Source organism: Pteropus alecto, unplaced genomic scaffold (genome assembly GCF_000325575.1).
Source record: "Pteropus alecto unplaced genomic scaffold, ASM32557v1 scaffold131, whole genome shotgun sequence".
Classification (NCBI taxonomy): Eukaryota; Metazoa; Chordata; class Mammalia; order Chiroptera; family Pteropodidae; genus Pteropus; species Pteropus alecto.
In genome coordinates this window covers 2,242,799-2,254,501 of record NW_006434709.1, presented here as the reverse complement: position 1 = coordinate 2,254,501, position 11,703 = coordinate 2,242,799, and the positions used below count along the sequence as shown (strand labels likewise).

Here is an 11,703-nt window from a genome sequence, read left to right as displayed (position 1 = left end):
AATGACGAGAGTTTTAAACATTATCGCTTATTTTTGCAGAGGAAGACTTAGAGGGCAAAACAGAGGAAGAAATAGAAATGATGAAGTTAATGGGATTTGCCTCCTTTGACTCCACAAAAGTAAGTAAAATACACACAAAGCAATATACAGATGATGCATTATAGAATTGTACACTTGACACCTACATAATTTTATTAAACACTTTGTCACCCCCAATGAATTTAAAAATTAAAAGTAAAACGCAGCCAGTTGAGCATTCTGATTTGAATTAATCCCTAATGACTGTCCCATTTTTCATATTCTTTTATTAACACTTGTGTAATTTCTTCCACTGATACAAGTTTATTCTGTTAGAGAACAGTAACTGTCTGTGTGAAGGCTTTGAGAGCACAGAGAAGGAAGCAGTGAGGTGTCATTGGAATCCAGGGAGTGTTTGCCTGGGGATGATGTTAGAGTTTGATTTTAAATGTCCAATAGATGATCAGACAAAGAAGAGGAAGATCATTTGAAGTAGAGTGAAGAGCTCATGAAAATGACATGTAGGCATGAAGCAATATAGTGTATTATGGGAATTTCAAATTCAGTGACTGGTCAAAGAATACAGCTAGCTAGTGACTTTAGTGAGGCTAGAAATAGAGGTAAGAGGCAAATCACATAGGGCTTTGATACCCTTAGCCATGCTAGAGTTGATTCCTTAGGTGTTGAGAGGAAGCAGTGATTTTTAAGAAAAAGAGTGACAGAATTATATGTGTTTTAGAAAGATGACCCGGGACAGCATGGAGGACAGATGGGAGGCGGGTTAGATTGCAGGCAGAGAGAACTGCTGAGTCGTGCAAGTGAAAGCTGATGAAGGCCTGAACTGAGAGGAGGGGTTGGAATATTGAGAATCATTCAGGAGTCTAAGTTAGTGGTAGGAGTGGTGGGAGTGAGTAGTCAGTGATGACTCTGAGGTGACAGACTGAAAGACTGCATGGTAGGGTTAACCAGGAAAGGGTTATGAGAAAGGTAAGTGCTGTGGAAATTCAGCTGCCAGATAACATTCAGCTGCCAGATAAAATTCAGCTGACATTGGGTAGCTGCTTATGTCTCTCATAGCTCAGAAGATGGGTGATATGGAAAGTGAATGCTGTCTAGCCTTAATCGTAATACCAGAGACAATAAAGAAGTCAGAAGTCGGAGAGGGATTGTGGAAGGGGAGATATAGATAGAGATTATAGGAAGGAAGAGGGGAAGAGTGGAGAGAGATAGGAGAGAGGGAGGGGGGTGGAAAGAGAAAACGGAAAGAGGATGGGGATGGAGGGAGCTAGTAAGGATAGAGGGACAAGGTGTGGAGAGAGAATATATTTTTTAAAACTTTCTTTTCTAGAATTTTACATCCATTTGATTTTGCACATGGAAATTGAGGGTTTTTTTGAGAAAAATAATCCCCTAATCTTTTGTTCCATTGAGTTATGAATGAAGTGGCGTAATTTTAGATGCTGTGAAAGTTTCTAACTGATGTGATTGTATAGGGCTCAGTGAGATGTGAGCCCTATACAATCACATCAGTTAGAAACTTTCATAATTCACTTTACTGCTTACTCATCAGTCTCACTCAGCACAATTAGAGCAAAATGTATAAACTAAGCAGTACTGAGGCAACACTGTTTTGAGGTGAGAAAATTAAGAATGAGCTCTTATTCTCACAAATGGTTATCTGAACCCCGTTTGGGTATTTAATACAGTTTATGTATCAGCTTTTTTCCCTCAAATATACCAAATCTTTGTTTTCCAAAGAGCAATTATAAGTGAAATGATTTATTAATATATATTTAGGGTGAATAAAAATATCTCCAAAGTAAAGCAACTATAATTTTGTTTTTAGAAGAATAAAGAGGGAACTTAACAATTATTTTCTTTGGGGGTGGGGGGGGCGGGGTTACTGTTGCCCGATGTTATGTTTGAAATTCCTGACAATCAAATGTAAAGATGAAGTCTCACTTTGCTTTTAAATGTAGAGTGTGCTGAAGATGTTTATTTATGAAGGAAAAATTAGGTGAGAATTCTTAGATCCCATAGAAGTTACGGAGCACCACAAGAACAAATGATGTCAGTTGTTGTTTTAATGACATCTACAAGGATGTTAATTTAGTTTGTATGCAGTTAGTTTCATAACTATTAGCTATAAAGTTTCTCAGCTCACTTGTGTTTTTTAGTAATGTGTATCGTGATATTTCATTGATTTATGATAGGACCTCTTCATATGCCAATTTTTTCATATGCCTTCCATTTTTACATTTTACAGAATTCAAAGTTTGGTTATGTTTATTAATAGATAATTTTCTACTCCCGCAGGAAAATGAAAATAGAGCTAATAATACACAACTCTGCAAATAGTTTTAAAAAATCAATGTCTTTAGGAATTGAATTTAGTAAAAAGGTTAGCATTATTTACTTTTTTTCCAAGCCATGCCTACTTTCTGTTCCTGAGGTCAAAATCATATACCCCAAGTAATTTACCCAGTATTCTTTCTCCCCTCCCCCAAAATTTAGTAAAAACTGGAATAGAAAAGTAAGAGCAAATATATTTATTTTAACTCCACTTCAAATATGTACCTTACCTGTACATGCCTTTAGGCCAGTGAATAAGAGTCCTTTTTTTTGCCCTAATACATATCTAATAAGTATGCTACTCAGTTCAATCCTGGGTTTCGGCACCAAAAAAGAAAAGTATACTGCAAGGATAGGGTACACTCTCATGAGTAATAGTGGGGGAGTGAGGGGGTTGAGGGTCACATGTATGTGTGTGTGTGTATGTGTGTGTGCACAATGGGGTAGATGAGGTGTGTGTGTGTGTGTGTGTGTGTGTGTGTGAGAGAGAGAGAGAGAGATATAGATAGATGTGGCATTAACGGATGATGTTCATCCATTTTAACAGTCATATTCTGAGCACCTGCAAGTGCAGTGCCCTAGGATGTGAGAAGGCAAAGGTGACTCAGTCATATCCCTCCATCAGGAAACTTGCAGTCTCATGGTGGAAATAATATCAAACATATATACAGGAAAGCACAATTAACATTCTTTGGGAGTTAGAGAAGAGGGCGTGTCCTGCCACCTAGGTCATTTGAATTGGGCCTTGAACAATGCATAAGAACCAGGTAGTTGAAGATGGATGGGAGTTGGGAAGGCAATTCAGGCAAGTGGTACGTTAACTTGGCTGACTCAAAAGACCCATAAAGAAATTAATGAAAGATAGTAGATGCCACATAAGAAAGGAAGGCCAAGATATAAGTGACATTTAACATTAGCATTTATTATTCTGTATTCCGATTCTTGATTTAAAAATCAAAATTGCAAGGCCTGTGCAAGAAATGGCATTTATATGATTGGTGACTATTCCAGCTGTGAATTGGAAATGCTATGAGCTAAGGTCATAAGTTAAATTTTATATGAATGTGAAATTTTATAGATAAAATATCCATAACCTGTATGTAGTTTCAAAGAATTCTTTGACCCATAAAGGTTAGGATCTGCCACCCTATTTTCCTGCACGCCTCTGACATAATATATAAACCATGAATGTTTATCGGTTGGAATATTATATTAATCACTTATGTGTGACTATAAAAATGTGAACAGAAAGTCATAATACTTGGGAGTTCATGGCATATCATCAGGGTCTCAGGATTTTCTTTCTCTCATTGGGCTACCTCATTCTTAGGTGGATCTTGCCATTTAAGTGTGTCTTATAGGAGCCAGCTCTTGGATCAGTGCTTTCCTCACAATACCCTCCCTGTTCCAGCCTGTATGTATCCTTCCTGTTTTTTATATTTGTTTGTTGCTTTTCTCCAGGGGAAAAAGGTGGATGGCTCTGTTAATGCCTATGCCATAAATGTGTCTCAGAAGAGGAAGTATAGGTATGATAACAACCCCCATTATTATGTTTGAAACAATGATACAAATTATGCACTTGGGAAAGAATATATTATTGGATAATCTTGTTTGTAGGAAATGTAGCAGTTTTCTGTACAGTCCTTTGTTTTAATCTTCCTTGCTTATATTCTGGTGTGTTAAAATAATTTCCAGTTTACATGTGAACTAATAACTATTATAGAGTAGGGTAAATTGACATGAATGTTTTAGGACTCTATAGATAGTTCTATTTCAAAACAGCATTAAAAAAAGTCTTTAGGCTTTAATTCATTATAATTATAAGCCTAAAATAGATCCCTCCTGAAAAACTTACCTAGATTAATTGTATAAGGATTTCAACTGTATAGGCATATTTTATTAACACCACAGAACAAACTAATTCACACTTGAAATCTCACTGAATTCCTAATGAATGGAAAAGTCAAGAAATCTTCAAACATTGCCTTTCTCTTTACCTTTATCACTGATGAAGGACTAATATTCCAATTAATTTAGAATATGAATAATGCTATTTGAGAATGCTATGAATTGAAGAACCAGAATCATTGACAGTCATTTATAAATTACCTTCAAATAAGATTTTATGGGGAAAAATAGTATAGTGTGCAATTGGATTTACTTGATGGGTACCTATTTTGACACTCCTCTCTATTTCCTTAAACTTAGGTGTTTAGTGTTGCCTAAAATAAGTATGGATTTTCAGTTGATTTTTTTTAAAGTCTGTAGTATCTTCTCAAACAGTTTTGAAAGTATATTTCCATACTTGTATTTGAATTTTAAAGAAACCTAGAAGGCTTCGGATTATTTTGAAAGTGAAATCTTCTTAATGTACATTAAATAACCTTGAATTTTTCTTACTCTAGACTTGGCCATTTTAAAGGTGATTTGTAGGTTTAATCTCTGAAGCATGTGATGATATTTTTTTATAAGAGGAGTCCAGAATTATTTTTAGTAAACACTGAATTTTTTTCTTCTTGTCATAGGCAGTACATGAATCGAAAAGGTGGATTCAACAGACCTTTGGATTTCATTGCATGAGAATTGAAATGTAGAATGATTTTTTTTCACACATCTTGATCAGAAGAGTGGATTTTGTGTTTTGTATTTCATATGCATCAAAAATAAGATCAGAGTCCTTTGTAAAGTAAGAAACTGTTATTTATGATGTGTGTGGTTCACTTACCCTGCCTCAAAAGAAGAAAGGTTAAATATTACTTTTTTTTTTTTTTTTTAGGAAATATCGTTTGGGGCAGACATCAGCCTCATTTTTTTATCCTTATTCCTATGGAAGTTGTATATGTTTTCTTCTTGGATGCTTGTTAGGACTTTTTAAAACACATAAAAGTAATTTGGATGTAAGTTTCTCAAATAAAACAATATTTCTACCCCTTTGTATTTGATAAATATTTTATTCTTGTATAAAAGTATCTCCCTACACATTTCCTTTTTTCATACATAGATTTAGATATCATGATTCTTAGTAGTTTAAAAGTTAGAAGAATGAAAAAGTATACTGGATTTTTGAATCTTCTGTTGGTATTCTATTGATTACTTTCTCCCATTTTAAAAGCAATACATGATTATTGTTAAAAAAGAAAAAAAAAAAACCTTAGAAGAAACCAAAAAGTAAAAGAAAAGCCAAATCACCTATAATTTACCCCTGGAAATAATTAATGTTAATATTTTGTTATATATCTTTCCAGGTTCCTATGGGTATATATTTCTCGCTCCCACCCATGAGATCAGAATGTATATACTGTTCTCTTTTGCTAATCCTTTTTCTCACATCTGCTGTGAATTTTTTAAAATAATTTCTTACACATTCTTTGGAAACTTAGCTTTTAGTAGATACTTGGTTGTACCATAATTTATTAACTAATTCTTTATTGATGAACATTGGCTTCCTGCCCATAACTTGCTATGAGTAGTATCCCTGTTACATGTATATTTTTGTACTTGTTGCAGTATTTTCTCAGGTTCACTTCTTAGATGTATTATTGCTGGGTGAGATACAGGGGAGTGTGTGCGTGTTTGAGGGCTTTCGAGATATACATATATATACATATACACACACACACATACACTTATGACTAGAAAGGTAACAACTGACTAGTGAAGTATGAGCATTCCCATTTCATACATATATACCGATATTTTGGTGTAATTTTTAGGAGTGTCCAATCTGATGGATAAAATCATGGTATTTGGTTTAATTTATTTTATTTCTAGGGAGGATGAACATTTTAAAAACATGTTAGCCATATATATTTCTTTTGTGAAATGCTAATTCCAAATCTTGGATCCATTTGTCTTTTGGCAAGCTTTTTGTTTTCTTATTTGAAGGAAGTCTTGTTTATATTGAAGATAATAACCATTACCCATTCTATTTTCCATCTCACTGATATTTGAGGCTCTGGTTCGATTTTAAATTTGAGGATTTTTTATTTGAGTAACTAATACACATGAAACACAATTGAGACAGTACAAAGGGTATACTGTGATGAGCTGATAGTATATTTTTTCAGAGATATTCCATATATACACAAACATATCTATCTCTTATTCAAATGGAAGCAAACTTTACACACTATTTTGCATCTAGCCTTTTTTCAGTTACTTGTACATTTAAGATTGTTTCTTATTAGTACATGTACTATTGCCCTTTTTTTAAGGGCAGCAATTATAGTCCATTGTATGATGGACTATAATTAAATTGAACTAATTCCCCATTGATGGACATTCAAGTTGTTCTAATCTTTTACTATTAAAAAAATTTTATAATCACTATTCTTATAGGTACATAAGTGTCTTTAGCTGGATTTTTTAATTCTTTATTGCATCTGAAATTTGACCACCTATTATAGTTCTTTAAAAGTTTTCCTGGCAAGTATTTTCTATAAGGAAGATAGTGGTAGTCTGACTGCATTGCATAATACAGTGTACAGAACACCTTGGTTCACTTAATCCCTATGTGTTAGAGCAGGTATTATTATCTCCGTTTCCCAGAAGAGAAAGCTGAAGCTCATCAGACATAAAGGCAGAAATTACTGGTATTGAGACTACCTGCTGGCTTCCGTGCTTAAATATTTGAATGTGCTACATCCGTTACACAACTTGTACTACCCATTGCATAAGTGTCACTGCCCAGGCAGTGGATTATTTTGCTTGGACTTTTTGCCAGCTGAGCTAAATAGACTCCCATATCCCCACTCACCAAAATACTTGTGTATCTATAAATTATCCATGCTAAGGACTGTTTCTGACCACATTTGTACATACCTAAGGAAGGCAGACCCAATTGTTGTTTTAATAAGGAAACGAAAAATTCTGGATAAAACAATATATCCCAAACCAAATTACAAGTCTTTGGATTGTCATCTTAGTGTTTGGATTAGTAGAAATTTGACTTGAGACCCTTAAGGCAGCATACTTTGTAAAGAAATAATTTGAGAATACCTAGTAGATCAGTAGGTTTCCTCTTCGTAAGCTAATACCAAAGGAATGGAAAAGGAGGAAGTGTTCAAAAATCCAGAGATAAGACACCTCTGATCCTAAGTCTTGGTCTGAAGAAACTGATGCATCAGATCATCTGATACTATAAGAATAATGAAGATGGAAGGAACATCTTTGTCTTGTCAGTCAGCAGAAGTTATGCCAAATCTTCTGTTTCTAAGCATCTAAACGTTTTAGTGCTCCAGAGCTCAGTCCCTGGGCTCCCCAATCTCCCCTGGTGAGTCACCCATTCGAGGGACTTCAAACATCTGTCATAGCTCTCAAATTTATATTTCCAGCCTGACCGTTTTACTGAATTCCAGGCTTATGTATGCACCTAGATTATCAGGCACCTAAAATTTAAGGTTGACTGAACTCTCATTTCCCTGCCCAGTCTTCTCTGAGGCTTCCCCATCTCAGTAAACGGCCCCTCCACTTGTTCCTTTGCTCAGACCAAAATCCTCAAGGTCATCCTTGACTCCTCTCCTTCTCCCATGCCCCATATCTGATTCATTGGCAAAATCTTTTGGCTCTAACCTGATAGTAAGATTTACTGAGGTATAGTTGACACAAAATTATAAGATACGTCAAGTATACATTGTAGTGATTTGATATATGTTGAATCTGACCACTTTTCACCACCTGTACTAACCTATCACTATACCATCGCTCTTGCCTGGCCAATTGCAGTAGCCTCCTTCTTCCTCTTACTGCCATAGTTTATTCTCCATCCAGCAGCGGAGATGAACCTTTTAAAATTGCTCTGGCTCTGGTGGTGTTCTATATAGTATACAGTCCGGTCCTTACTGTGGCACACAAGCCTGAACAGTCTGGCCCCCTGGCATCTCACAGCCTCACCCCACACTGCCGGCCTCCTTGTCATTCCCTGAGAACAGCTATGTGTCCACTTCAAGAGTCTTCCTCCTAGACTGTTCCTCCTCTCCACCCTCCACTTCCCAGTTTTGCATGGACAGCTTCTTTATGTTGTTCAGGTCTGCTCAAAATAAGATTCCCGAACACCTTATCCAAAATATCAAACCCCCTTCCCTCTCTATTCCTTTACCTCTTTTTAAAAAAAGATTTTAAAAATTGAGATAAAATTCACATACAATTCACCCTTTCAAAGTACACTATCTCAGTGGTTTTTAGTATATTTACAGTTTTGCATCCGTCACCATTAATTCTAAAACATTTCATCACCCCAAAATTAAACTCTGTACTTGTTAACAATCACTCCTCATCCCTCCCCACCCAGAAACCACTAATGTACTTTGTCTCTAAAGATGTGTCTATTTTGGACATTTTCATATAAATGGATGTTTCGTGTGAATGGAAATCACAATATGTAGTCTTTTGTGTCTGACTTGTTTCACTTAGCATAATGTTTCAAGGTTCATCCATGTTGTAACATGATCAGTACTTCATTCCTTTTTATGGTAAAATAATATTCTATTCTATGGACATACTACATTTTTTATTTATAATTCATCACTTGATGGACATTTGGATTGTTCTACTTCTTGGCTATTATGAATAATGCTGGTATGATCATTAGTTTACAGGGTTTTTTTTGTATGAACATGTTTTCAGTTCTCTTGAGTACGTAACTAGGAGTGGAATTACAGGGTGATATAGAAACTCTGTGTTTAACTTTTTGAGGTACTGTCAAACTGTTTTCCAAAGCAGCTGCACTCATACATTCCAGCCAGCAATGTATGAGGATTCCAGTTTTTTCTCATTCTCTGTAAAGTTTCCTTTTACTTATAGCTTATCACTGCCTGACACACTCTCTAATCATTTACTACTTTCTAGTTCTTCCACTAGACAAGAAGAAATTGGCACAGAGTAAGGCGCTCAGTAAATATCTGTTGAATTTGTGAATATATTTCAGTGACCTTTTTGCACTTAGCTGCTTCTCTTTTTATGTTAACCTTTAGTTACCCAAGTAATAAATGGACACATTCTTCCTGTAAAAATTTTAAAACATTATGATGAAGCTAAATCCCTTTTGAACAGTACCCCATAATCCTGGTCCTATTGCACCTTCCTTACTGAGACTCCTTTGCACTGTGTCCTTCCAGACGTCTGCTTTGCCTACGCATGCATGTGACAGAGTTGGAAATAAAAATACAGTTTGGGTTTGGTTTTTTTTAAACATAAATAATATACTGTGGGGATCATTTTACAACTAATTATTTAGTTGACACTGACTTAGAGCTCTTTCCATGCTGTTATATGTACCTCTACCTTTTTTTAATTGCTACATAGTGTTTTTTGTAATATATATACCATTTTGTTTAACCATTGTTGTTTATAAAATCACAAATATTTATGGAGTTACTAATTTTTGCAAAGCAGTGTTTTTAAAGATTTTTAAAAACTTAATATGATACTGGAGTGTCCAAAGTAGCTACAAGGAAAATTAATATTATTGAAACAGGAAATTCCATTCCTGAGTTTTATACTTTGAAGAACAAAATAAATTCCTCAAAAACTTAAACAAAACTCATTTTAATATCAATGGTTAGGAGATATCAAACTCAGTTATAAATAAGGTACTTTAATTCTAGTTTTGGAAACTTAGAAATTTAGGGATTATAAGGCACCAGTTGTCTTTTCCCTGCCACTCTGAGGTACTCACTGAATAGGCATCTCTCTGTCGAAACTCATGGCATTTTATGAACCTGCTTGTCACTCATCATTGGCAACCATGTACTCTCCTATGCTCACATGGAGTATAAGCCCCTCAAAGGCAGCAGACTGAGTCTTAGCTTTCTAAAAGGTGCAGTAAAAATTACCTGACAGGTATAATAGTTTGTGTTTGTGTTTTCCATTTCAACATTTTTTATTTCCCAATTCTGTTAGGTGATCTTGATGCCTGTTCAAAATAGCATAAACTATTGTAATCTCATGTTTATGCTATTACACATAGTTTTTGTTTAGAATCCTGGTCATAAAATTCAGATTCAGACGTTCTAGAATTTCCAATTTTTATTTTTGAGGTTATGTCTACCATACAATGCTTATGTAACACCTTTGAGGTGCTAGGTGCTGGGGGATCACCACTTCTACTTTGTTTTAGAATTTTCCGTTCTTTCTTCAAGACATGTACCTTCAGATTATCTTATTTAACTGATCATTGTATACATTTGTGTGAAATCTAGAAAAACAAAAAACCTTTGTTTTATACTTACTACTTGATTTCCAGTAGAGGGCACCAAATACCCTCTGAAGTTCATGATACTAATTCCTAGTTGGTGTTGCTGGCTAATCATTTTTTCCACCACCACCAGGGTCCATTCTTTCATCTGATTCTCTGTTATATAACTTTGTATTTTTGTTTGGAATTTAAGATATACCTGTAGGCATTTAAATTATTGATTTTCTATTTGACTCAGATTTCAACCTTTCTCCTTTTTAAATTTTTTATAAATGTGATTTTCAATCAGGGTGATTCTAAGGGAAGGATCATGATATTGAAATAAGACTGGGTTTTAAAAAGTTGAAGGTAAGAGAAAGAATAAAGAGATGTGCTGAGTATTCATAATAAAATCAAAGAGAAAATATAAAAGTATACAAAACCCCAAATTAAGGTAATGAAATCAAAGCATTTTTACCAGCGTCAGTTTTTGTACTTTAGTAGAATTGTATTCATTTCATTATGATTTTCAAATTCATTTTACAAGTAATTTGCTATTTAAAAATACTCCTTAAAATGGTTATATCCCCATTCTCATTTCCAATTTTTTGTGCTTTCTTGAAAACCTTACCTTCAATATATGTATCTACTAATGTTTTCATAAAGAATTAGCTTTTAGATCCAATTAACCATTAAAACCAGAAAGTGTTTCCTGTATGTCAGGAATGCTTTACTGCATTAATTCTACTTACTAATTCTGTCGATTTGTCAACCATTGAAAAGGACCCTTTTAAAATTTCCCATCATAATTATCTTTAAATATTTTCTTTTCCCCCAGTGTTTGAGTGTCAGTGACTCAGTCTAGAAATCTATTTAACTGTCTTGTCTTTAGAACTACCAATAGCAGCAATGATAGCATGGGCTCTGGGGGAAACAGGTATAGGTTCAGTTCCTACCTAATGGGGGTGATATTAAGGAATAGAGAAAATGTATGCAAACTACCTGACAAAGTAAGCTATTATTGTCATATATTAGCAACATTAAACTTTTTTAAAAACTTTGTGAAGTATTTTCATGCCTCACTCATTCCTATATTCAGGACTCTCAACGTACTAAATTTTATTTCTGCTTTTTAAAATGGAAATGTCAGTATATTAACA

General features: G+C 34.6%; 1 protein-coding gene across 1 annotated transcript in view; it reads left to right on the top strand.

Annotated features, from left to right (window-relative positions):
• SNRNP27 (small nuclear ribonucleoprotein U4/U6.U5 subunit 27) overlaps positions 1–5,103 on the top strand; it is a 7,672-nt gene extending 2,569 nt beyond the window's left edge. The window contains exons 4-6 of the mRNA XM_006909518.3: positions 40–119; positions 3,832–3,896; positions 4,896–5,103. Coding sequence (XP_006909580.1) covers positions 40–119; positions 3,832–3,896; positions 4,896–4,950 — 200 coding nt within the window. The 3' untranslated portion in view covers positions 4,951–5,103. The remainder of the gene's footprint in view (positions 1–39; positions 120–3,831; positions 3,897–4,895) is intronic.
• The last annotated feature ends 6,600 nt before the right edge of the window (positions 5,104–11,703 follow it).